At 37.4% G+C, this 24263-nt stretch overlaps 1 protein-coding gene across 1 annotated transcript; it reads right to left on the minus strand.

The window, feature by feature from the left end:
* Positions 1381–4074, minus strand: LOC109850988 (uncharacterized protein C24B11.05-like). Its single transcript, XM_020421080.1, has 8 exons — positions 4031–4074; positions 3614–3675; positions 3455–3520; positions 3183–3280; positions 2724–2849; positions 2238–2558; positions 2089–2148; positions 1381–1644 (listed from the first exon to the last, which is right to left on the minus strand). Exons 2-8 carry the CDS (start codon positions 3657–3659, stop codon positions 1498–1500), a joined length of 864 nt encoding a protein of 287 aa, XP_020276669.1. The 5' UTR covers positions 3660–3675; positions 4031–4074; the 3' UTR covers positions 1381–1497.

The following is a 24263-nucleotide window of genomic DNA, read 5'->3' on the forward strand; positions in this document are numbered from 1 at the left end:
CCTCCATCTTCTCTCCATTTCTCCTTATTTTATTCACAATTAGAAGTAATCGTGAATAATAATCGGAGATTTGTTCTTCATCTTTCATTTGAGCGGCTTCAAGATCGCCCCTCAAAGTTTGGAGGCGAATTCGCTTCACCCGCTCGACACCTTTGTAGATGGTCGTAAGGATTTCCCATGCTTCCTTGCTTGTCGTTGCTTCGGCAACTCTCTCAAAGGTAGACTCGTCCAACCCTTGATAGAGTAGAAAACGAGCCTTGCTATCCTTCTTTCTTTGTTCTCTGAGAGCCTTCTTCTCTTCGGCGGTATAGGTGGCTTCTACTTCTGGTGTAGGTTCCGTGAACCCATCAATGATCAGCTCCCACAACTCTTGAGAACCAAATAAGGCTCTCATTTGGATTGACCAACTCTCATAGTTATCTTTCAATAATTTGGGCACTTGAGGATTGACAAGATTATTTGTGGTAGCCATGAGAAGAAGAGAGAATGGGAAAATTGGATCAAGTGGCTCTGATACCACTGATGACTCTTAAGTTTACGAACTTAGAACTCTTTCAAATGAAGAACTTACTTATATTTCTTCAATTTTCTCTCTTCATATAAAACAAGGATTACAATAGCCCTTTATATAGGCTTCAAAAATAAAAACATCTAGGCATACCAATAGTCACAAATTAAACTCCTATTTTAATGCCATAAAGATAAATGTCATAAATGAGTAAGTTACTCTTATTCTTCCATAACCTATGTCTCTTCACCTTCTAAACTTATGACCCTTGCACTTCTAAAACTCATTTATTCTAGCATTTTAATTTGATATTCCAACAGTTTGTCCAGGTTCCATTATTTTCTTTTTCTTTTGGCCCATTTTGTAATCTGAACTATCATGATACTTCCACTATTTATTATCTGGTTTGAAATATTTATTTCATGTTTAAATGTCTATGACAATTGAGTAAATTAACAAAAACATATAGCCGTTTATAGAGAATAAAACTGGGAAGAAATATTAATACTGAAACTTGCTTTTGATTTTCTTGCTTTGACTTGTACATAGGTTATATATTTTTGTCCTTTTACTTCTATGTTCCCAATTCTGATTACCACTAGTTACAACATTTGTTTCACCAATGAAAACAGGTATGCTATGGAACTAGTAGCCATACTCAAGAAACAAACTTTTAGCACATTAACTTATGATTGTCTTTGTCAAATTCACAAACGTGATTGAATCATATGCTTTTAAGGTTAGCGCTAAGTACAGAGCTCCATTGTTTTAATTTTATGTTTGAAATTTGGTAGTCCATGTTGGAAATCAAATTGTAATCTCTTCCACAGAAGGCTCAGTCATAATTGCAGTCATGAAATAAGAACCGGAGAGAATGGAAAGCAGTTAGGCACCATTGTTATTTATAATCGTGATATACATAAATCAAATCCCCTTATCTTCATTCAGAATATATGCTAAAATACAACAAGGAGGTATATCGTGTGGATTCAAGCCAGAACCACTGTTTCAACAGCACTAAGAAGAGTTGCATCATGCTGATGTTCGCCTTCCCATATCTCAGGAATCGCTTCCTTAATGTTGTGAATGCTCTCAAGTGCTATGTCTGCTCCTGGAACGTGTACCGAGCTCCCAACCTGCACATGTAAGGTGATAAGTTTTGTGCTGGACTAAGTTATTATTAAATGATTATGTATATGCTTTTTTCGATTTGTTGCTATTTACATTTGAGGGCAGCTTCTTTTAAAATTTATATATTTTATGAAGTTATCTAGCCAAAGCTAGTATTTCCATACACACCTCCAAATTTGCTTGGGAGTTTACATCTATGCTCATTCTTGCGGATTGGTGCAATTCTTTGCATTCACCAGTTCATCTCAGCTGGAGTTGGTTAAATTTTTACCCATGTATGAAATAACTATGACATGCATCCCAGTGTGTTACAGTTTAGAATAACTAAAATGGAACAAGAAATGGAGGAGCTAGCATAGTACTAAATATTAACTCCATCAAGCGGTGTCCGATAATGCAGCCAAAAAAGGATTGATGGAATTTTTATGGTTTCTACAGATTGATGTGACAGTGCGAAGTCCGGCTTCCTTTCCTGCTGCTATGTTGCGAACGCTGTCGTCAAAGAACAGCTGCACCCAAAAAAGTTTCCATTTACAAACGATGTTAGAAAATAGAAATTAGGAAATCAACGGAGACAGCATGATCAGCCAATTTTTACTGTTTTCTTGGGATCAATGTTTGCAATCTTAATTGCAGCTTTCATGGCTTCCAAAGAGGGTTTGCACAGAATTCGAACTTTGGATTTTGTGTTACTTGCACCATCACAATCGGTCACATCATCAGTCTCTGAATCACTTCCACTGAAGAAACCATGATTATTTGGGTTTTCTGGTACAGATCCATTCTCCTTATCATCTTTGTTGTTGAGTAGAGTAGGTTGGTTCAATGTCTCAAAGCATATAATTCCTTCAAAGCAATCTTCTATGCCGAGCCGACTAAGAACTTTTACAGCATGAGCTTTATCAGCATTGGTAAAAATCTGTAAATGACACGCAAATGTTTTCATTTATAAATGTAATGATGAGATCATCTATAAAAGAATTCAAAATTTCATACCCATGCTTCTTCTTAGATTATTTCAATACGCATATGTTTCTGTTTGACAACAATGAATGATCTCAATATTTGTGTCGGATTAACGTACTATTTTCCTTTGTGGCATGGAAAGAAGTAAATTCTTGAGCACTGGATCAGGCTTCAAAGAGTCATATGGCAACCTTCCGTGTGCATAAGCATGAAATTCATCATCATCAAATTCAAAACCTAGTGCCTGTAAAGAGGAAGAGAAGCATGAGAATCAGCTTGAAGACTAAGACTAAATCAATGCATTAAGTTCAAGGGTTACAACACAATGCAGAGCATGCTAACATGAATTTGTCTAGTTTTAATCCTATATTCTCTTAATCCATAGAAAACATATCCTCAATATATGATTATGGGTTTTTGACACTTTGTTTACTGTAGGTTCTCATTTCCAATCGCGCGCGTAGAATTTTGTAGTCATGTACATATTGATAGGAACATCACCGTATCCTTCTTCTTCTTTTCATAAGCTTACTCTTGCTACTATAAAAACAAATGAGCGCGTGTATGAGTTATAAACCTTGAGACCAGCCATTGTAGTTCCATGTTCCTTATAGAGATCCACACACATCTGAGGTACTTTGCTTTCTTCAATTTTTAGATGGTGCAGCATGTAATCTGCAATTTAAGGCAATAGTTTGAACATTGAATCAGTCATTTGTGACCAAATTAATTTTGTGTGCTTAAATGCTTTATCAATGTGCTAAATTTAAGGAGAAAAAGAACAACTGTTGATATTAAGTGAGATAAGTCATGAGCATATCATGGGATAAATCTACGTTCCAAATACACCTTGAATATTCTTGCGACAAGCTAAGTTGACGCCAGAGCTCAAAGGATACAAAGTGTCATCCATGTCTGAAGACAAACAGATGGCGATTAGTGTTTAGGCACAAGTATAACCAACATTTATTATTACATAGATAAGGGGAAATGCCATTAAAATGGTACCGAAGAGTAAGCACTCATATTTGGCTTGGGTTGTGACGGGATCCATTCTCCAAACGAGAAGCCTGCAGAATGCATAGAATGAACGAAAAGAAAAATAATTAGCTGTTTCAGAAAGAACACATAACTATGTAAAAGATGATCGCTAATATGAGATATTACTAAAGTTGGCACAGGACAAGCATTAATTCATTCAACAATTAGTTAGACAAGTATTGGCAAAAAAGTAATCCAATATTAATCAAGAATTCAAGATCAACATGGAATCCTGTGAGAAAATTATGATTGAGTCAATGGTGGGTATAGAACTGAATCATTTACTGCAGGGACATCCTTTCAAGCCCAGGTATGAAGCAAGCCAAGCTTGATGCATTGTATAGACAAAAGAAAATGGACACGTCATGCGTATATAATTGTTACCTCCAAAATAGCCCTTCAGGGAACAAAACTTCAGACAGTCTGGGGGGCTGGATGATTTAAATTAAGTTCAATGGTCTCTGTATTTATACACATATAAAGGCGCCTTTAATGGGGCGGTTGGAATATGACACATCCAATATGAACACAGTGGGATGAAGAAAGCGTAATCTCTTATCGGTAGATAATGTATCAAGACTCTGCTTTAGTTCTTGGTCACTTTCCAATAGCCTTAAGTGCCTTTCCACATAGACAAAAAAGGAACTAGCATAGAGAAAAGTGATGCTTTGATTAGTGATTCAGTAGAGATATCCTTCTAGGATGCCACTGGCCAATTTTTCTTGACACGATCAATTCCAAAGTCGCCATGTTGAGACCCGCTATTTGTCCACTGCATGTCCTAAGATTCCAAGACTGTTGACATTGGTGTCTCACCTTAGCCCTCTTTTTTGGGAATTTATGGAGTATATGTCATCCGAAGTTGTCAAAGAGGCAGCAAGTATGAGGTTTGTGGAGGAGGTTTATTCTTTGGGTAGGTGGTACTGGACAGTGCTGATCAGAATGAATTAAGTTTACTTGCACTATTCCTACAGTGATTTGTCATCTTCAACCATTAGATAAATTATGCTCCAAAGAATCAAATGTTACTTTTATTCGTCTTAGCCTACTGAAATACTTCTCTCTGAAGTTGCTCAAAAGTTTCTGATGCCAACTTAGAGCATGGAAAGTTAAAACATTCGTGTTTAAGCTTCACTGAGAACAAGAGAACTGGATATTTTATGCCCTGTCTGATTGATTCCATGAATTTCATTAACTTATTTACTTCCCCATGCAGTAGCATATCTCACGGACAAAGAACGAACAAAGATGATCAAAGGTGGAATACATCAATATTGATGTCTTAAAGAGAAATTATAGGCTCCTATTAATGACCAAATTTGATGTCAGTTTACAAATGCATGAAGTCAGATTTCTCTTGGCCTGCAAATTCATGGTAAACCTCGGTGTATCAGTAACGAAGATCATTGGTTCACTATCATGGTTACATTATTTGATTGATAAGTACAATGGATTTATATTTTGTTTACATAGCCTTTAATGACTGCTCCAAGTGAAAATAGTTTACTAACATTTCCTATCACTTGTTAAACATATACGAACAGATTTGCCTTCAGTTTAGCATATTGAAACATGGAAATTAAGAACTTTGGTTATATTAATATCTAGTGGTTGTCTTTAATGTTCATGTTTCACTGTCTATTCCTAGCCAAAATGAATGAGGGTCGCATTTGCTAGCCACCTGCCAGCAAAAAATCTAGTCGCGGGTGCAGGTGCAAAGGCATACGTTTTAAGAGGGGTTTCGGTTGCACCCCTAACAATCTAGAATTTACATTTTAAAGCCTTCTATAATTATAATTTGTCTCCCAATGTTTTAAAATTTTTACATCCCACCTTATTTTCAAGTAATTTGCATTTAGCATTTACAAATTCGTAGCTCATTTTCATTCAGCTCATTTGAAATTAGTAGCTCCTTTTCATTTAGGTAACTTTTTCTGGATCCGCCACTTTTCAGCCGCCCACATTTTTTGTCAGCAGCCCACTCTTTTAGACAAAGGAAGAATTCGGTGCCGCTTCTGTTGAGAAATTAAAAGGGTGGTGGGTCCCACCAATAAACTATTATCAGTGACGGGTCCCACTAATAATAAAATTTAGGGGTTTTTGTTTTTAGGCCCATTTGTTTACTCCTCTTTATCTTTAAACCCAAGTTCTATCACTTGTATCTTGAAGCCCAACTCTCTTTTTGTATTTATCTTTAAACTCAATCTCCAAAATACAATACTTTCAGCACTTGTATTTATACAGAATCACCAAAATACCCCTTGGGCCCATATAAACCAGTATCTCTCATCATCTTACCTTTTTTTAACTCAGCACTAAATTAAAAAACGACAGCCCCCTTGCCACCGTCGCTAGTCTCTAACCGTCGTCGCTCCGTTGCCCTTGCCCATCTCCTCATCGTCTCCAGTCGCCGTCTCCGTTTGCCCACCACCCGTCTCTAACCGTCGTCTACTTCAACCACCGTCTCCAGTCGTTTTGTTAATGGGCAAGTTTGAATGAGTCTAAAACGTTGGGTTTCTAGAATGAGGGTGCAGCATTCATGGAGACCAAGACCAATGAGACAGCTTTGAATGAATAATTAGCTTTCTTAGCTGCTCATAATCATGTTTTTTTGTCGTTGTTTGATAATTGCTTCCTTATTGTAAGTGAGGAGGTGACAGGGTGAAGGGTTTTCTTGTTGAAAGGCGAGGGAGTAGGTCACTGGAGGGTGGGTCGCCAGCAGACAGAAATGTTAAGGCCAGAGAGAGAGAGGAATGATATATGAAAATGGGAAAGAAGGAAGAAGCGGGTATTTCTTTTGTCACCTGTAAGTATATCACGTTATAATATAAGTATAACACGTTAACCTGTAAGTATATCACGTTATAATGTAAGTATAGCATGTTAACCTGTAAGTATAGCACGTTATAATGTAAGTATAGCACGTTAACCTGTAAGTATAGCACGTTATAATGTAAGTATAGCACGTTAACCTGTAAATATAGCATATTATAATGTAAGTATAGCACGTTAGTCTGTAAGTATAGCACGTTAGTCTGTAAGTATAACACATTAACCTGTAAGTATAGCACGTTATAATGTAAGTATAGTACGTTAACCTGTAAGTATAGCACATTATAATGTAAGTATAGCACGTTAGCATGTAAGTATAGCACATTATAATGTAAGTATAGCACGTTAACCTGTAAGTATAGTACGTTATAATGTAAGTATAGCACGTTAGTCTGTAAGTATAGCACGTTAGTCTGTAAGTATAACACGTTAACCTGTAAGTATATCACGTTATAATGTAAGTATAACATGTTAGCCTGTAAGTATAGTACGTTATCCAGTGAGTATAGCACGTTAACCCGTAAGTATAGCACGTTACCCAGTAAGTATAACATGTTACCCAGTATAGCACGTTATCCAAGAAATCAAGGGAAGACAATGGTGAGTATTGGCTACTCATTTGTCTCTTTTGTTATATTCAGCCTCACTATTATTTTTCTTTCCCTTTGCTAGCACTTGCATTCAACTAACATAAACCTTAAATTACCAGAATTTATTTTCAAGGGTAAAAAAATAACTTCATCAGGCTTCAGCACATAACATCGGTTAACCCCCATCAATTAGCATCATACTAAATGAAGTAAGTAGATAAACTACACCATAGTGCTCTAAAAATTATTCTCAACCAATTGAATTTTACCTCACCATAAAAAATTAAGCATAATTATGCACCAAAATAATAAATATAGCGTCCAAATAAAACCAGTTCTTAAAAAAACCTAACCACCTCATCATGTGAATTACATCTCACCAATCGCCCCCATACATTACAAACACATCAACACACCCGTACATTACAAACGCATCAATATAGCTTCGTTTCAAGGGCGGCGAGGCAGCGGGCAACGAAGATGACGGCTAGAGATGTGCGATAAAAGAAATACCCGCTTCTTCATTCTTCCCTATTTTCATATATCATTCCTCTCAATCTGATCTTAACATTTCCTTCTGCTAGCGACCCACCCTCAAGTGACCTCCTCCCTCGCCTTTCAATAGGAAATCCCTCCACCCTATCGCCCCCTCACTTATAATACGAAAGCAATTATCAAACAACGACAAAAAGACATGATTATGAGCAGCTAAGAAAGCTAATTATTCATTCAAAGCTGGCTCCTTGGTCTTGGTCTCCATAAATGCTGCACACTCATTCTAGAAACCCAACGTTTTAGACTCATTCAAACTTGTCCATTAACAAAATGGCTGGAGACGGTGGCTGGAATAGACGGCGGCTAGAGACGGACGGTGGGCAACAGAGATGATGGCTGGAGACGGCGGCAAACTTGTCCATTAACAAAATGGCTGGAGACGGTGGCTGGAATAGACGGCGGCTAGAGACGAGCGGACGACGGTTGGAGACTGGCGATGGTGGCAAGGGGCCTGTCGTTTTTTAATTTAGGTCTGAGTTGAAAAGGGTAAGATGATAAGAGATACTGGTTTATATGGGGCCAAGGGGTATTTTGGGGATTCTGTATAAATACAAGTGATGAAAGTATTGTATTTTGGAAATTGGGTTTAAAGATAAATGTAAAAAGAGTGTTGGGCTTCAAGATACAAGTAATAGTACTTGGGTTTAAAGATAAAGAGGAGTAAATAAATAGGCCTAAAAACAAAATGCCCTTAAATTTATTAGTGCATAGTATTTCTCAAACACTCTAAATAGGGCCTAAACTCTTTAGGAAAATTCATCCCAGAAACAACTCCTCTCATAGAAGAGTAAGAGAGAAAACGCAGAGAGAGATTGTGAGAGTTCTTAGAGTGTATCTGATCAAGAGATGGTGTTCTCTTTGATCTATTCTTTTGGGATATAAAAGAATTTGGCATCGTCGTTGCACCGTGGAGTAGCTCCGAAGGAGTTAACCACGTATATCTGTGAGTACTCTGGTTGATCTTGTGCCTTTATTTTGTGTATTGCATCTCCGTTAGAGGCGTTCTTATTGGGGTGTACCCTAACAGAAACGTGGCCAGCGAGAACTCCCTTGCGATGATCAGAGCGGAGAAGAAGTTGGTTTACTGCTCATTTTGATTTAAGTTTATCTAATTAGTGGTAAATTAGTCTTATTTTAAAAATCTTTGAATTTTCTATGAATCTGGAATGCGCTGATCTATTCACGAATACGGGAAAGACGTAATCTTTCGCCATGGGATCTACAGTTGAAGACAACAGGCTTCGAATTGAGAAGTTCGGTGGCCAAAATTTCAGGTATTGGAGGATACAAATAGAAGATTATTTGTACCAGAAGGATCTCTTCCTACCCCTCCAAGGAGAGGCGGGGAAACCTGAGAAGATGGACGACGATAAGTGGAAGGTGCTCGATCGTAAAGCACTTGCCACCATCAGGCTCAACCTTCACCAGCATGTGACTTACAACGTCTCGCATGCGACCACCACCAAGGAGTTGATGGAGGCTTTGGAGGCGCTGTATGAGAAGCCGTCTGCTTCAAATAAGGTGTACTTGATGAAGAAGCTATTCAATCTCAAGATGCAGCAAGGAGCTCGCGTGGCGGACTTCTTGAACGAATTTCAGGCTGTGGTGCAACAGCTTGCTGCAGTAGATCTAAAGTTCGACAACGAGATCCAAGCTCTTCTGCTACTTTCTTGTCTACCAGATTCATGGGAGAATATGGTAATGGCGGTGAGCAACGCTAATGGCAATGACAAGATGAAGCTCGACACAGTGGTTGGGGCAATTCTGGATGAAGAATCTCGCCGCAAAGTCTCAGGAGCTGAGGCCTCTACCAGTGGGAGTGCTCTGCATGTCGAGGCACGAGGGCGTGCACAGAAGAAGGGTAGGGGACGACGAGGCCAATCAAAATCCAGAGGGAAGTCTAAAGGGCCTAACCCGAATGGTTACGGTAAAGGGAAGTGCTTCAGATGCGGTAAGAAGGGCCACTTTGCACGGGACTGCAGAGTTACTGTTCAAGCATCAGCAGGGGATGATCGGGCTGACGGTGCAGCCAATCTCATGCACGAGACGGATTCGGATGCACTTCTCCTATCCCTAGAAGACAAAAGTGATGCGTGGGTCATCGACTCTGGCGCATCTTTTCATGCAACCTCACAACAAAAGCTGCTTTCATCGTTCGTGAAGAAGGACTTGGGGACAGTCTATCTTGGCGACGATCAACCTTGTAAGGTTTCCGGGAAGGGAAATTGTACCCTCAAGATGGAGGGCGGGACCACCTTGACGCTGAATGATGTTCGGCATGTACCAGATCTCAGGCGAAATCTTATATCAGTCGGGCAACTGACTGACTCCGGTTACAGAGTATCCTTCGAGCAGAGAAGCTGGAAGGTGTCCAAGGGTGCCCTGGTGGTGGCACACAGCAAACACGAGGGATCTCTCTACATCGCCAACGGGAAGATCGACCACTTGCTTGCCGCAGGACAAGCATCATCATCATCATCCGTCGACTGCATGACTTGGCATCGACGACTTGGCCACATGAGCGAGAAGGGGATGCAGATTATGGCCGCGGGAGAGAGGCTTCCGGGTCTGAACAAGATCGATCTGACTTTCTGTGAGGACTGCATCCTAGGCAAACAAAAGAAGGTGAGCTTCAACAAGACCGGACCGGCTCCAAAACTGCAGAAATTGGAGTTGGTGCCTGTAAGTATAGCACGTTCACTCGTAAGTATAGCACGTTAACCTGTAAGTATAGCACGTTAACCTGTAAGTATAGCACGTTAACCTGTAAGTATAGCACGTTAACCTGTAAGTATAGCACGTTAACCTGTAAGTATAGCACGTTAACCAGTAAGTATAGCACATTAACCTGTAAGTATAGCACGTTATCCTGTAAGTATAGCATATTAATCAGTAAGTATAGCACGTTACTCTGTAAGTATAGCACGTTGACCAGTAAGTATAGCATGTTACCCTGTAAGTATAGCATGTTATCCTGTAAGTATAGCACATTAACCAGTAAGTATAGCACGTTACCCTGTAAGTATAGCACGTTAACCAGTAAGTATAGCACGTTAACCTGTAAGTATAGCACGTTAACCTGTAACTATAGCACGTTAACTAGTAAGTATAGCACGTTAACCTGTAAGTATAGCACGTTAACCTGTAAGTATAGCACGTTAACCTGTAAGTATAGCACGTTAACCTGTAAGTATAGCACATTAACCTGCAAGTATAGCATGTTAACCAGTAAGTATAACACGTTAATCTGTAAGTATAGCACGTTAACCTATAAGTATAGCACGTTAACTTGTAAGCCAGCATATTAACCAGTAAGTATAGCACGTTATCTTGTAAGTATAGCACGTTATCTTGTAAGTATAACATGTTATCCAAAAAATCAAGGGAAGACAATGGTGAGTATAGCACGTCATATCCAGCTTCACTACTATTTTCCTTTCCCTTTGCTAGCACTTGCATTCAACTAACATCCACGTAAGTATAGCACGTTATCTTGTAAGTATAGCATGTTATTCAAGAAATCAAGGGAAGACAATGGTGAGTATAGCACGTCATATCCAGCTTCACTACTATTTTCCTTTCCCTTTGCTAGCACTTGCATTCAACTAACATCCACATTAAAGTACCAGAATTTATTTTCAAGGGTAAAAAGATAACTTCACCAGGCTTCAACACATAACATATGTTAACCCCCATCAATTACCATCATACTAAATCAAGTAAGTAGATAAACTACACCATAGTACTCTAAATATTATTCTCAATCAACTGAATTTTACATCACCATCAAAAATTAAGCATAATTATGCAAAAATAAATAAATATAGCATCCAAATAAAACCAGTTCTTAAAAAAACTTAACCACCTCATCATGTGAATTACATCTCACCAATCGCCCCCATACATTACAAACACATCAACACACCCGTACATTACAAACGCATCAATATAGCTTCGTTTCAAGGGCGGCGAGGCAGCGGGCAACGAAGATGACGGCTAGAGATGTGCGATAAAAGAAATACCCGCTTCTTCATTCTTCCCTATTTTCATATATCATTCCTCTCAATCTGATCTTAACATTTCCTTCTGCTAGCGACCCACCCTCAAGTGACCTCCTCCCTCGCCTTTCAATAGGAAATCCCTCCACCCTATCGCCCCCTCACTTATAATACGAAAGCAATTATCAAACAACGACAAAAAGACATGATTATGAGCAGCTAAGAAAGCTAATTATTCATTCAAAGCTGGCTCCTTGGTCTTGGTCTCCATAAATGCTGCACACTCATTCTAGAAACCCAACGTTTTAGACTCATTCAAACTTGTCCATTAACAAAATGGCTGGAGACGGTGGCTGGAATAGACGGCGGCTAGAGACGGACGGTGGGCAACAGAGATGGCAACGGAGACGGCGGCTGGAGACGAGCGACGACGGTTGGAGACTGGCGATGGTGGCAAGGGGCCTGTCGTTTTTTAATTTAGGTCTGAGTTGAAAAGGGTAAGATGATAAGAGATACTGGTTTATATGGGGCCAAGGGGTATTTTGGGGATTCTGTATAAATACAAGTGATGAAAGTATTGTATTTTGGAAATTGGGTTTAAAGATAAATGTAAAAAGAGTGTTGGGCTTCAAGATACAAGTAATAGTACTTGGGTTTAAAGATAAAGAGGAGTAAATAAATAGGCCTAAAAACAAAATGCCCTTAAATTTATTAGTGCATAGTATTTCTCAAACACTCTAAATAGGGCCTAAACTCTTTAGGAAAATTCATCCCAGAAACAACTCCTCTCATAGAAGAGTAAGAGAGAAAACATAGAGAGAGTTTGTGAGAGTTCTTGGAGTGTATTTTGATCAAGAGAGAGTGTTCTCTTTGATCCAATTCTTTTGGAATATAAAAGAACCGGGCATCGTTGTTGCACCGTAGTAGTTCCGAATGAGTGAGCTACGTATATCTATGAGTACTATGATTAATTTTGTTCCTTTATTCTGAGTATTGCGTTTCCGTTTGAGGCATTCTTATTGGTGTGTATCTTAACAACTGGCATCAGAGCCCGACTTAGAGTATATATATATATGCTTATCATATGCTCTATGGTTGCCACTAAAAGTGGATCCTCCACATCATAAATTAAGTTAAATTATTATTTACTCTTTTAAAGCACTGGGCACTATTCACGAATACGATACTATTCACCAGTAAGATACTATTTACAAGGAGTTGATGGAAGCCTTGGAGGTGCCGTATAAGAAGTCGTCTGCTTCAAATAAGGTGTACCTGATGAAGAAGCTGTTCAATCTAAAGATGTAGTAAGGAGCTCCCGTGGTGGACTTCTTGAACGAATTTCAGGCTGTGATGCAACAGCTTGCTACAGTAGATCTTAAGTTTGACAATGAGATCCAAGCTCTTCTGCTACTTTCTTGTCTACCAGATTCATGGGAGAATACGGTGATGGCGGTGAGCAACGTCAATGGCAATGACAAGATGAATCTCGACATAGTGAATGGGGAAATTCTGGATGAAGAATCTCACCGCAAAGTCTCAGGAGCTGAGGCCTCTAGCAGTGGGAGTGCTCTGCATGTCGAGGCACGAGGGCGTGCGCAAAAGAAGGGTAGGGGACAACGAGGCTAATCAAAATCCAGAGGGAAGTCTAAAGGGCCAAATCCGAATGGTTACGATGAAGGGAAGTGCTTCAGATGTAGAAAGAAGGGTCACTTTGTACGGGACTGCAGAGTTTCTATTCCAGCATCAACAGGGGATGATCAGGCTAATGGTGCAGCCAATCTTATGCACGAGATGGATTCGGATGCGCTTCTCCTATCCCTAGAAGACAAAAGTAATGCATGGTGTTAGACCCTAATGCCACTAGGAAAGAACCCTAGAGGGGGGTGAATAGGGTTTATGCTAATCTAATTCGATTTAATGCCAATTAAAAACTTATTAACAAGTTATTCTAGCAAATAAGATATGCAACAATTATATGCAAGGATAAACAATATAAACAAGGGTAAACAAAATAGTGGACAATATAAACAAAGAGGCAATGACAATATAAACAAGGGTAAACAAAATAGTGGACAATATAAACAAAGAGGCAATGACTAAATAAGATGAACAAAAAAGAGTGCGCCAATAACAAAATAGTGGACAATATAAACAAAGAGGCAATGACTAAATAAGATGAACAAAAAAGAGTGCGCCAATTCAAACTCAAACAAGTAATATGATCACGGAGTTCGGATCTTCCGTCCTACGTCTCTGCTCCCCACTCCCAGGGAGAAATCCACTATTATACTGAGTTTTTAATGCTCACCCAAAAACGTTTACACCACACATTATTGATTTTTAATGCTCACCGATAAACGTTCATAATCACTCACAATGTAACTACACAAATACCACCTCAAGTGTTGGCCTCTCACGTTTCTCCCTCAAGTGCTCGGAATTACTACCTCTTACTAGGTTTTACTACCGACACCACTACTCTTGGGACCGATCACGTCGCTCACCTCTACACTCCTCTTGGTGTACTTGTGTAATACAATGTGAACCTCACAAATTAACGCTTAATACAACAAATGATTTATTCTCTAAACAAGGTAAGAACTCAATTAAGCTCAATTCAATGTTACAACTTCTCACAAACCCAAATATACTATATATGAAAATAATAAAAGCTCAATGTGGGTGTGTGTAACAAAAAGATTAAATAAAAAAATTAAACTCTAATAAATCTGGCTTTAATAAAAATGATTAACAAACAAATAAATATAAAGCAAGAAAGAGTTTAGGGAGACTTCTCTACAGATCAAGAGTGAGAGAGAGAATGGAATGAAGCTCAACCACCAAAGATTATCTCCTCTTGCTCTTATGAAAATTTCTTCACAAACAAACTTGAAATGAACACTAAAACAAACTTAAACCCTTGTTAAACTTTTGTAAACTTATATAAATAATTTTCTTAGGTGAAAACAAAGCTGGGTATGAGGGGGGTATATATAAGGAACCCCAATATCAAGAAAACCTAACAAAAAGACCAAAAAAAATCAAAACAGTACAAAGCTGAAAAAACTAGCCATTACAGCATCAATCGACTGACGGGTTCGATCATTCGACTAATGAGCTGACCGTTACAGACAGCTCAGAGCTCATCAGTCGACTGAAAACCTCGTCAGTCGACTGAAGACCTCGTCAATCGACTGAAGACCTCATCAGTCGACTGATCAGTCGACTGAATAAAAAACATAAACCTTTTGCAATTACAGGCGATTTGTTCAGTCGACTGAACCCATGTATCAATCGACCGATAACACATTATTAGCCTGATTTAAATAGTAAAATTGATTTTTGAAGTGCCTTTAAAAATAGCAAATAAATTCTAAAAATTATAAAACTTTAGAAAATGATTATAAACATGATAATAAACATATTACAAAAAGAATTTTTGGAATAACACTTCATATTTGTGAAAACTCATCATTTTACAAAACTAGTCAAAACATGAAATGCCAACATACTTGTTTTTTTTACCTTTTGACTTAAACACAATTTTAAAACTTTGTAAAATAATTTTATAGACTTAATGAAAGATGTATATCATTTGACTTAAACACAATTTTAAAACTTTGTAAAATAATTTTATAGACTTAATGAAAGATGTATATCATGATTGTTAAGTCCATAAACAAAAAACTCAAGTAAAATAATTTTATAGACTTAATGAAAGATGTATATCATGATTGTTAAGTCCATAAACAAAAAACTCAATATTATGCAAAAATAAAGTTTTGCACAATATACGCATTTGACAAAATGATAAATATAAAACATATAAATATGTATATGAATGCATATTTGTTTCATATCTATATAAACTTGAAAGCTATAAAACTAAAAAGACTTATCCACATAAAAAAACAAATATGTATGTATATAAATATCTTTTGCTTGTAAAAACTTTTATGGATAAAACAAAAACAAATAAACCATTAAATTGTGTGTGTGTATAATATTGAGCTTGAAGTATTAAACACACAAGGTATAAATCCTAAACTATATTACCCAAGCTTGAAGGCTTTCAATATAGCTTGTCTTAGTAAATTTGCGGATGAAGCTTGATCTTGATTAGACTTGAATTGCAATGGTTTCACTCCACTATTCCTTCCATCCTCCAATGGATATGATCGTGAATGTTCTAATTCATCTAACCTCCAACTCATTATTTGTTTAGAATAAATAAGAAAATACAAACACTAGACAAACAATATTAGTCGTAAATTGTTTGTTAAAACATCATCAAACCAAAAAGGTCAACAATCTCCCCCGTTTTGATGATAACAAAAAATTTACACAAACAGTATATAAAATATATAATAAAACACAATACTCATAAACATAAATATACTCACATATTTCTCCCCCTTTGGCAACATTAAAAATAGGGATATAAAAAGAAATAGGAAAATGAAAGCTCCCCCTACCTATAAGTATGGTAAGAATAGAAACAAATAATAGGGAATAACCCCCTATCAAAAAGCCTTAATAAATATATGTAATGAGGACCAAGGCAAACATATGTGAGCAAGCATAGATATAGAAAACATGCTAAGTATAACTCACATACAAAGAGACAATAAGAACATATATAAATATGTCATTATAAAATAGTGTGTCTCAAAACACAAACCTAAAAATCATGTATAAAAATAGATTTATGAAATCAAAAGAAGAAAAACATGAGAATCATGCAAAAAAATTTTAAATAAAAACAAATCAAACTAATGAAATCACAAATTAGTGGAATCCCAAAAGTGGTGTTTGATCAATAAAGGAAATCTTCTTTGTAAAACTTTATCAAATCACACATAGAATATATTATAAAGCACAAATAGATGATTCATAAGCACAAACACATAAATATCATCATATAAGTGATTTACAATGAATTCATGAGTACAAATCAAAACAAAACACTTCATAGTTCAAAACGAGGTTACAAAATATATAAGAATCATGAACTATGGATTTGAAAAACCAAAAAATCATTTTTAATTTATCAACAATGTAAAACAAATACTTTCTTTTAAAAATTGTTTGCAATTTGTTCAAATAAAAATTATCTTTAAGAACATGAAAAACTAAAAATTAAAAAAATTGTTCTTAAGATCAAACAAGTTTTGGTATCCAATTACTCTTGGTACCAAAGAGTCTAGAGACATGACCCATATTATTAAAGATCGAAGCCCTAGGGTTATGATCCCTTTTGGGCATATTTTATGTACGGGTCCGGTCATAGCAATAATCGTACAAATGGCCCTTCCGATTGTAATATGTGCAATAAAAAGGATGCATTTGTTTTTGTAGACCATATGGATGTGCACGAGGAATATTTGAAAACAAGGATGGTATTTTAAAGTTATTTTGCAAATGTAAAACATCATTAAATAAAGGTGGTCTTTTTGGAGCATTTTACAAATTAGAACCTTTTTACAAATCAAAATAACAATTTGCAAGATGTCCAAACCTACCATAAATATCACATTTAAATTTATGTGGTCTTTTAGAAACATTTGGCAAATATGAAGCCTTTTTCAAATCAAAACAAAACTTGGCCAAATAACCAAAACGACCACAATAATCACATTTAAACACATGATCATGCCTATGATGAACTTTATGATTATGTGCATGTGTATGTGGAAAATGTGATGATGATGAAGCTTGATGGGATGCACAATTATGATTATTAATTGTAGGTTTTTGTGCATCATAGAAAAATTTAGTTAAATGGCCCTTACGGCCATAAATAGAGCACTTATAAACTTTACTATATATGTGTGCATGATATATGGATTGTTTAGATGTAGTAGTATGAGACTTAGCATACATATCCACAAGCTTCTTGTGATTGTTAATGCATATAGTTAGAGTTAAATCTAAAGAGGTAATACGATTTTTAACATTGTTCAACTCATCATTAGACATATTACCATTGTTATTAGAAGTGGAACACATATTATCAATTTTAAGAGAATTAAGCTCATTTCTAATGCTCTCTTTGAGATTTACATTTTTATTAGCAATGACTTAAAACCTAGATGCTAGAGTCTCATGATCGGATTTTAAATTATCATGTTTGCTTTTTAAATTAACAAAATATTATGCAACTTGGTGTAGGCATGCATTAACCTATCATATGCACTAGTGAGTTCACTAATAGATGGTTCACTATTGGAATCGGAATCGCTTATCACACTAGAGCTATCGCCTAGTGATCGTGTGCATGATGATGATGCTCTAACCTCACTTGAAGTAAAAACTACCAACACATGTCGGATCTTCTCCAAGCTTCTTTAATATGCTTCTATAAATTTCCATAGTTTGTAAGCACTATCAAAATGAGCAAGTTTGTTAGAAATAGATGATTCAAAAGCATTAAGCATAAATTCTAACGCTAACTTGTTCATAGTAAACATCTTTCTATCATGATTGTTCCACTTGGATTTCTCCAAGGAGGGCACAACATAAGCATGATCAATGACTTCCCATAATTTAATATTTTTATATCTAATAAATATTTAAATCTAAAACACCATTGTGTATAGGGAAAAGACTTGAAAGATGGAGCAACATTAATATCATAGCCTAAATTAGGTGCACCGTGCATATCCATGATTAAAAAGTGCAAGCAAGATATAATAAATCTCAAAACTAGATTAACAAAATTAAAGTGAGGATCTTTGACTCTAGGTGGTTAAACCTCTAATCAAAGGGCATCTAGCTCTTATACTAATTGTTAGACCCTAATGCCACTAGGAAAGAATCCTAGAGGGGGGTGAATAGGGTTTATGTTAATCTAATCCGATTTAATACAAATTAAAAATTTTTTAATAAGTTATCCTAGCAAATAAGGTATGCAATAATTATATGCAAGGATAAGCAATATAAATAAGGGTAAATAAAATAGTAGATAATATAAACAAAGAGACAATGGCTAAATAAGATGAACAAAAAAGAGTGCGCCAATGCAAACTCAAACAAGCAATATAATCACCGAGTTCGGACCTTCCGTCCTACGTCTCTGCTCCCCACTCCCGGGGAGAAATCCACTATCACACCAGATTTTTAACTCTCATCCGAAAATGTTTACACCATACAATATCAATTTTTAATACTCACCGATCAACGTTCACAATCACTCACAATGTTGTAGGCGTATAAAAATGCCAATAGGTTCCTACACACAGCTCGAGATGAAATATAGACGATAAACATCATCATTCAAGTCAGGAAATGATTATCCGGCCCCGTGAAAGCTAATGAATATACAAAGTGAGTCATTAGAGTGTACAAGTCAACGGAAGGACGAAATGCGCAATACAAGTCCGGATAAGTTAGAAAGTGTCAAACACCTCAAAGTGGCTCACACAAAGAATTGATATTTTGACCATGATACAGTTTGAATCTGGAAAAATTCAAAACAACAAAAGTTGAAGGTCTCTTCGTCAGCTTTCTAACGCATCTTGAATTACTTCATTCCGAGGTCGAATGAGTAAGTTAAAGCTGCAACAATGCTCCGCACGTGTTATAGCATCCGCCGCACGCTACAGTGATCTGACACGCACTACAGTGATCCGACACGCGTTACAGTGATCCGACGTGCGCTACAGTGATCTCACACGTGCTACAGTGACCTGACGTGCGCTACAGTGATCCGACGCGCGCTACAGTAATCCGACGCGCGCTACAGTGCTCCGACACGCGCTACAGTAATCCGGTGCGCTACAGGCTCTCCGACTCGCACGGGGTCGCGTGTGGGCTCGGCATCAGTTCGTCTCATGTCCAGAACTACATGTAACCTCCAAAACGTGTTTTTAGGCTGTTTTGATCGGTTTCTTCTTTTCTAGAGGTTCCTAACTGCCTAGATATCATCTACAAACGTGGTTAAGCTGTTATTAACTGAAGATAAGGCCAAATCACTCATTCTTATCTGAAAACCCCCAACCGAAGCCTATAAATACAGGCCTAGGGGTTTATTTCAGAAGGGGCGATTTATTATCAAGACGAGGAGGTGCTGTCGAACTTCAGAGCCAAGAGTCATGAATTTCAGCGAGGGTTAGCGAGATCCCGGCGAACTCCAGCATAAAGAAGGAGCTATTCGAAGGATTTGAAGCCCGATCCCACCGTTCCTTGAGATTAGGCTTGGTCTTAATCTCGAGAAGAGTACTGATTTCACTTGGTCGATCTCAATGCTTCAAATCAAATACTCCCTCGGTAAAGGCGAAGCTCTGCCCAATTTTCCATTAACTGGATCCAGATCTAAGACGGTCCACGGATATCAAAATCCCCGACACAGGCAAAGATCCCACACAAACAGAAGACCATTAAACGATCTCCCTACGTTTGTTTGATAGAGTTATAATTTTTATTTCTTTTATTGTGTAAAGAGTCTTATAAAAAGACCTATCTTTTGATCTTATTATAACGACCAAAGTTATAATGAGTTATACAATGAAGAAAGCAACTTTTGACACGAACAAATGTAACTACACAAATACCACCTCAAGTATTAGCATCTCACGTGTCTCCCTCAAGTGCTCAGAATTACTACCTCTCACTCGGCTTTACCACCGACGTCACTCCTCTTGGGACCGACCACGTCTCTCACCTCTATACTCCTCTTGGTGTACTTGTGTAATATAATGTGAACCTCACAAATTAACGTTCAATACAATAAATGATTTGTTCTCTAAACAAGGTGAGAACTCAATTAAGCTCAACTCAATGTTACAATATCTCACAACCCTAAATATACTATGTATGAAAATACTAAAATCTCAATGTGGGTGTGTGTAACAAAGAGATTAAATAAAACTAATTAAACTTAAATAAATCTTGCTTTAATAAAAATGATTAACAAACAAGTAAATATAAAGCAAGAAAGAGTTTAGGGAGACTTCTCTACAGATCAAGAGTGAGAGAGAGAATGGAATGAAGCTCAAACACCAATGATTATCTCATCTTTCTCTTGTGAAAATTTCTTCAAAAAATAACTTGAAACGAATACTAAAACAAACTTAAACCCTTGTTAAACTTTTGTAAACTTGTATAGATAATTTTCTTAGGTGAAAACAGAGCTGGGTATGAGGGGGTATATATAAGGAACCCCAAATATCAAAAAAACCTAGCAAAAAGACCAAAAAACCAAAACAGTACAAAGCTAGAAAAAACTACCCGTTATAGCATCAGTTGACTGACGGGTTAGATCGGTCGACTGATGAGCTGACTGTTACAGATAACTCACAGCTCATCAGTCGATTAAAGATCTCGTCAGTCGACTAAAGACCTCATCAGTCGACTGATCATTCGACTAAATAAAAAACAGAAACTTTTTACAATTCCAGGCGATTTCTTTAGTCGACTGAACCCATGTATCAGTCGACTGTTAACACATTATCAGCCTGATTTGAATAGTAAAATTAATTTTTGAAGTACCTTTAAAAATAGCAAATAAATTCTAAAAATTATAAAATTTTGGAAAATGATTATAAACATGATAATAAACATATTACAAAAAGAATTTTTGGAATAACACTTCACATTTGTGAAAACTCATCATTTTGCAAAACTAGTCAAAACATGAAATGTTAACACACTTGTTTTTTTTTGACATTTTGACTTAAACACAATTTTAAAACTTTGTAAAATAATTTTATAGACTTAATTAAAGATGTATATCATGATTGTTAAGTACATAAACAAAAATCTCAATATTATGCAAAAATGAAGTTTTGCATAATATATGCATTTGACAAAATGATAAATATGAAACATATAAATATGTATATGAATGTATATTTGTTTCATATCTATATAAACTTGAAAGCTATAAACTAAAAAGGCTTATCCACATAGAAAAACAAATATGTATGTATATAAATATTTTTTGCTTGTAAAAACTTTTATGGATAAAACAAAAACAAATAAACCATTAAATTGTGTGCGTGTATAATATTGAGCTTGAAGTATTAAACACACAAGGTATAAATCCTAAACTATATTACCCAAGCTTGAAGATCTTTAATATAGCTTGTCTTGGTAAATTTGCGGATGAAGCTTGATCTTGATTAGACTTGAATTGCAATGGCTTCACTCCACTATTCCTTCCATCCTTCAATGGATATGATCATGAATGCTCTAGTCTATCCAACTTTCAACTTATTATTTGTTTAGAATAAATAAGAAAACAAAAATACTAGATAAATAATATTAGTCATAAATTATTTGTTAAAACATCATCAAAACAAAAAAGTCAATATGTGGGTCATCAACTCTGGCGCGTTCATCTTTCCATGCAACCACACAACAAAAGCTGCTTTCATCATTCGTGAAGAAGGACTTGGGAATAGTCTATCTTAGCGACGATCAACCTTGCAACGTTTCCGAGAAGGGAAATTGTACCCTCAAGATGGAGGGAGGGACCACCTTGACGCTGAACAACGTTCGACATGTATCGAATCTCAGGCGAAATCTTATATTAGTCGGGTAATTGTTTCACTCCGGTTACAGAATATTCTTCGACCAGAGAAGCTGGAAGGTGTCCAAGGGTGCCCTGGTGGTGTCACACGGCATACGCGAGGGGTCTCTCTACATTACCAATGGAAAGGTCGACCGCTTGCTTGTCGCAGGACAAGCATCATCATTGTCATCCATCAACTGCATAACTTGGCATCGACAACTTGGCCACATGAGCGAGAAAGGGATGCAGATTATGGCCACGAGAGAGATGCTTCTAGGTCTGAGCAAGATTAATCTGACTTTTTATGAGGACTGCATCCTAGGCTAACAGAAGAAGGTGAGCTTCAACAAGACCGAGCCGGCTTCAAAACTACAGAAATTAGAGTTTATGCACACCAACGTATGGGGACCTGCACAAGTCTCATATGTTGGCAACTCTATTTACTTTGTCACTTTTTTTGATGATGCTACTAGAAAACTATGAGTATTTTTCTTGAAGCACAAGTCAGATATTTTTATCATCTTCAAGAAGTGGCTTTCCTGTGTGAAGAACGAAACAGACAATAAGCTGAAGTGCCTAAAGTCTGATAATCGAGGCGAGTATTGCAGCCAGGAGTTCAAAAACTTCTGGTCGTCTCGTGGGATTAGGAGACTGAAGACTGTCCCAAGCACACCTCAGCACAACAGAGTGGCGGAGCGTATGAATCACACTATTTTGGAGCACGCCAGAAGTTTGAGGATTCACTCTAGATTGCCCAAGAGTTTTTGGGCCGAAGCTGTCAATACTGATGCATACTTGATCAACCATGGGCCATCCACGGCTCTCAGTTATGAGATACTTGAGGAGGCTTGGACCAAAAAGAAGCTGAAACTAGAACACTTACGAGTATTTGGTTATGACGCCTATGTCATGACCAATCTTGCAGACTACTCAAAACTTGATATAAAGTCAAAGAAGCTCACTTTCATCGGCTTCGAAGGAGATGAGTATGTGTACCATTTTTGTGATCACGATGCATGCAAGGTGGTGCGCAGTTGTGATGTTGTGTTCCATGAGAATACGGTGTACAAGACCAAAGAGGTGAGTGGGAGTCAGTTATCTCCCCTTCTTTTCCCAGATATTGCTGACTATGAGGACAGCGGTGAGATACAAATAACATAGAAGACAGAGACCAAGAGAACGTGCTGGATGCACAGTAGCAGGATCCAGCAGAGCTACCGATCGCAATTCACAAAGCTCCAAGAAATCTGAGGGTGCCAGAGAGGTACCTTTCTATCATGAATTATCTTCTCCTAACTGACAGTGGTGAGCTAGAGAGCTATGAGGAGGTACAATAGACCGTCAAAGCTCAAGGCAAGTGGGAGTTTGCCATGGAGGAAGAAATGAAATCCTTAATAAAGAATGAGACTTGGGAGCTCAAAAAGCTTCCAAGAGGGAGAAAGTCTCTTCACAATCGGTGAATTTATCGGGTCAAGGATGAAGCCGATGGATGGAGACGCTACAAGGCGAGGCTTGTAGTGAAGAGCTATGAGCAGAAAGTAGGGATAGACTATTCTGACATTTTCGCTCCCGTCATCAAGTTAACCACGATCCGAACTGTGCTGAGCATTGTGGTAGTTCGAGATCTCCATCTAGAGTAGATGGATGTAAAGACGGTATTCCTTCATGGAGATTTGGAGGAAGATATCTATATGCATCAACCAATGTGCTTCGAGGAACGAGGCAGGGAAGGCCTCGTGTGTCGCCTGAGCAAGAGCTTGTATGGCCTGAAGCAAGCTCCGCGATAGTGATACATTAAATTCCAGAACTTTATGAAGGAGAACGGTTTTCTCAAATGCAACACAAACCACTGCTGTTTCATCAAGAGATATGGTGAATCCTATATGATACCCTTAATTTATGTTGATGACATGCTGATTGCCGGGACCGACTTGGCCCGCATTGAAGAACTCAAGGGGTGTCTCTCTGAGTGCTTCGAGATGAAGGATCTGGGTCCAGTAAATCAGATTCTTGGGATAAGGATCATCAGAGATAGATTAGCACAGAGGTTGAGGTTGTCTCAGAAGGCCTATATTGAGAAGATTCTTGAAAAGTTTAGCATGGAGAAAGCTAAACCGGTGGGCTCA

The sequence above is a fragment of the Asparagus officinalis genome, chromosome 7 (genome assembly GCF_001876935.1).
Source record: "Asparagus officinalis chromosome 7, Aspof.V1, whole genome shotgun sequence".
NCBI lineage: Eukaryota > Viridiplantae > Streptophyta > Magnoliopsida > Asparagales > Asparagaceae > Asparagus > Asparagus officinalis.

Bases quoted from the DNA above. Each gene is read 5' to 3' on its own strand.
- LOC109850988 (XM_020421080.1), bottom strand. From the start codon at position 3,659: ATGGATCCCGTCACAACCCAAGCCAAATATGAGTGCTTACTCTTCG. The intron at 3,521-3,613 runs GTACCATTTTAA...GTTTGTCTTCAG, and splicing joins ATATGAGTGCTTACTCTTCG to ACATGGATGACACTTTGTAT. The intron at 2,149-2,237 runs GTAAAAATTGGC...TTTTGGGTGCAG, and splicing joins ACATTGATCCCAAGAAAACA to CTGTTCTTTGACGACAGCGT.